This window comes from Halyomorpha halys, unplaced genomic scaffold (assembly GCF_000696795.3).
Source record: "Halyomorpha halys isolate HHAL.00 unplaced genomic scaffold, Hhal_1.1 Scaffold605.1, whole genome shotgun sequence".
Taxonomy (NCBI): domain Eukaryota; kingdom Metazoa; phylum Arthropoda; class Insecta; order Hemiptera; family Pentatomidae; genus Halyomorpha; species Halyomorpha halys.
The window spans coordinates 493,223-496,301 of record NW_027110557.1 but is presented as its reverse complement, the minus strand read 5'-3'; the positions used below and the strand labels follow the sequence as shown (position 1 = coordinate 496,301).

Here is a 3,079-nt window from a genome sequence, read left to right as displayed (position 1 = left end):
TTTTTTTTTTTTTTTAAGGTTCCAAAAAGAAGTGCTATGTTGTTGAAACAGAAGATTTTGCTTATTTTGTCATTCTTGAACTTACAAACAGTTTGCAGAAATCTGAAAATTCATATGCATTCAACATAATTGCTAGTTCCATTCAGGTACATAAGATACCTACTAACTAATTAGCTTTTTTTCTAAATCTTTTGTAACCTTTTTTGTTCCAATTTGTTGATGTTTGCAGGAACTCTTGAAACTGTATTTTCCCAATAAAAATAAGGAAAGGATAGAAGAATTCTTCAAGCGATTTCCTTCAAATGAACGTGACATTTTGAAGTCATTATTGAGTACAAGATATATTTTTATAGAGCCAGTATTAATTAAAAGAGATGTTTCGAAAATTGGGTAATCATTAATTTGTTTTAATATTGCAGTTTCTATTGTTAGCTATATCTTTAATATAAAATTTAGCTTATCAGTAAGTGGTTGATTTATCAATTGAAACAAGGTTTGACCTCTTCTTGATAGGTGTGGGCTGATCATCTTATTCAAATTTATTATTTTTTTCAATAAAAGCTGTTCTATTTTTAAAAATCTGGTTTTAAAATAATAGTGGAAATTATTTTACGCTTCATAATGTAGAATAATTTAATATAGACAGGCACAGTCTAGTACTGTGTTTCCTTTTGGAAGGTTTAATATGAATTTAATAGTTATCCACGGGTTACCATCCTTTTCTGATCTGAGTGGAAATGCTGAGCTTTATTAAATAAGCATTCACAATGGCTGGGAACACTTTTTTTTTTTAAGGCTGCAAGAAAATTTTATAAAATAATTGGTGTTCACACAATTGTGGTTTAAAAGAGTAATAAATAGAATTTGGTGTAATGATCTCACTGTGAAATTATTATTTTCAGTATAAAACAATTTCAATGTATTTATGATTAAACATAGATTTGTTTTTATGCATCAATGTTTTGTTCTTCAAGATTATTTACCTATTATGTGTTGGGCTATTTTTCATTTCCTTAACATTTGATTTTCTTTTAGTTCTAACAATTGTAAAACAACATTTGAGTGGGCTTGTTCTTGGACATCTGAGCTAATAACTTTTATTCCTACAGATAATTTTTGTGCAAAAGTTTTCAGAATCTGTTTTCCCAGTATTCAGTTGGATTTCCAAGCTCTTGAAGCATTGCTTCCTCATATTTTGTGTAAGTTACTCTTAATTTCTTTCTAATCCAACCCTGATTTTTCTATTCTCAAGTAATATGTGGTGATGTATAGTTTAGTTCTTTGAGAACATTAAATTAATTATATAAAATTTAATTTTCAATTATTGTAGCTATCATAGTAATATAGTAAAGCATACTGTTTATCATAACCATAATTTTAAGGATCCGTCCATTTAATATAAGTTACAGTAATTTATATATATATTTGTGGGTGTATGTATATTATTATTTTTTTTTTAGTCCAATCTATTCAATTATCCAAAATAACAGATCTAATTTTTATTGAAATGGAAATTAAATATATACTTAATTCGGATGCACCTGATTTTTATTTGCCATCTCAAAAAAATATTACTAAAGGCCAATCTAAGAATTATGGTGGTGTTTCAAATTCAAACATCAGAGAGGGAAGATGTGTAGCCATTATTCTTGACCTTATTGACTTTCTTTATGTAGCGCGTAGTGTTCTGGAAGACGGCATAATTGATAGTGACTATACTTCAAATATGGTGCGCCTTAAAAGTAAGTTTTTAAAATTATCTGATAACATTTTTTTAAAGTATGTTGTTTTTTAAACAAGAATATTTGTGTCAGGTTTTTTGCATCGATTTTCTCCATTGTCTTTATCATTGAAATCTTATATTCTACAAGATTATTGTCGATCTCTATTTTACTTTGAAAGGGGGTTCTCTGATTCCAGTCATACAGATATAGCTCCTTTAAGGGTAAGTCTCTATGAAGTTACAGATCATACTAGTATTTCTGAAGTGTCACAATTTTAAGTTTACCAACCAGAGCACAATTACTGTCACTCTTACTAAAATATATGCGGTAGCTTCAAGATAGTGAGATCGACACTTAGTGAAATTGATCCTAGCACACTTGTATCATTTTAACTATTTTATGTAATTTATATATGTCCAATCATGAATTGATTAGTATGCTGTGTAATGTAGCAACCCGATGTATTTGGGCAGCTTGGATGAATAAAGCATTTCTCCCTCTCTCCCTATCCTCTCTACTTCAGTATTAGTGATACAAGAGCATTCAGGTTTTTTTTTTTTTTTTTTAATTGTGTCACTTTGGAAATAATATTGGGATATATATGCAGCTATGTCAAAATTAATTGAGATTAATTTTGTTTTCTTTTATAGTATATCTATGCTAAGCTCAATGACTCAGACGGCCTTTTTGGTGTAATAAGGACTTCTAAAAGTATTCCTACTGTTGAAAAAAGTTTATTAAGCTATGTTGTGCGTGGAAATTTGCAGGTAAATATTAAAATTTATTTATTTTCAGAAAACTGAATTTCTGATAATTTATTTGTTTCAAATATAAATTTACTATCTGTTGAGCATATATAAAACTCCTATGTATTGAACTTAAAAAAATAAAATATTTATTTGCTGTAAGCTTTTAATTGTTAATCATTAATGTATAAATAAAAACAATTACTGTTGTATTTTTATGGTAGGAGGAAATTTTCAGATGTTTTCAGATGGAAAGCATAACAAAAAAAATAAATGCTGGCTCGGATAGAAACATTTATTTGCAAATTAAATACAAACCAATACATAACTTAAATTAAAAAAAAAAAGAGAAACTTCTCAAATAATATAGAACCCAATTAAAAATTTTAAAAATCCTCTTGAAGCAAATTGCAATAAAAAAAAATTGCTAATTACAAATTATTTTGCGAATTGATGAACTCCGATGGGTCGGGGTCTTGAAGTTCGTTCTGAAAGGTCAGAGACGATAATCTCAATCCACGTCGGTGGGCCCACACATCGAAACGGCGCTCCGCTGATCTCACCCAGCAAGGTCTATCTATCTATCTATCTATCTATATATATATCTAT

At 28.6% G+C, this 3,079-nt stretch overlaps 1 protein-coding gene across 2 annotated transcripts in view; it reads left to right on the top strand.

The window, feature by feature from the left end:
* The window catches only part of mei-41 (meiotic 41), a 74,972-nt gene that overhangs the window by 49,843 nt on the left and 22,050 nt on the right, over positions 1-3,079 (top strand). For both annotated transcript variants that reach the window (XM_014426968.3, XM_014426966.3), the window contains 6 exons: positions 19-146; positions 230-390; positions 1,036-1,199; positions 1,461-1,742; positions 1,815-1,945; positions 2,375-2,491. In XM_014426968.3, the coding sequence (XP_014282454.1) occupies positions 19-146; positions 230-390; positions 1,036-1,199; positions 1,461-1,742; positions 1,815-1,945; positions 2,375-2,491 (983 nt within the window). The remainder of the gene's footprint in view (positions 1-18; positions 147-229; positions 391-1,035; positions 1,200-1,460; positions 1,743-1,814; positions 1,946-2,374; positions 2,492-3,079) is intronic.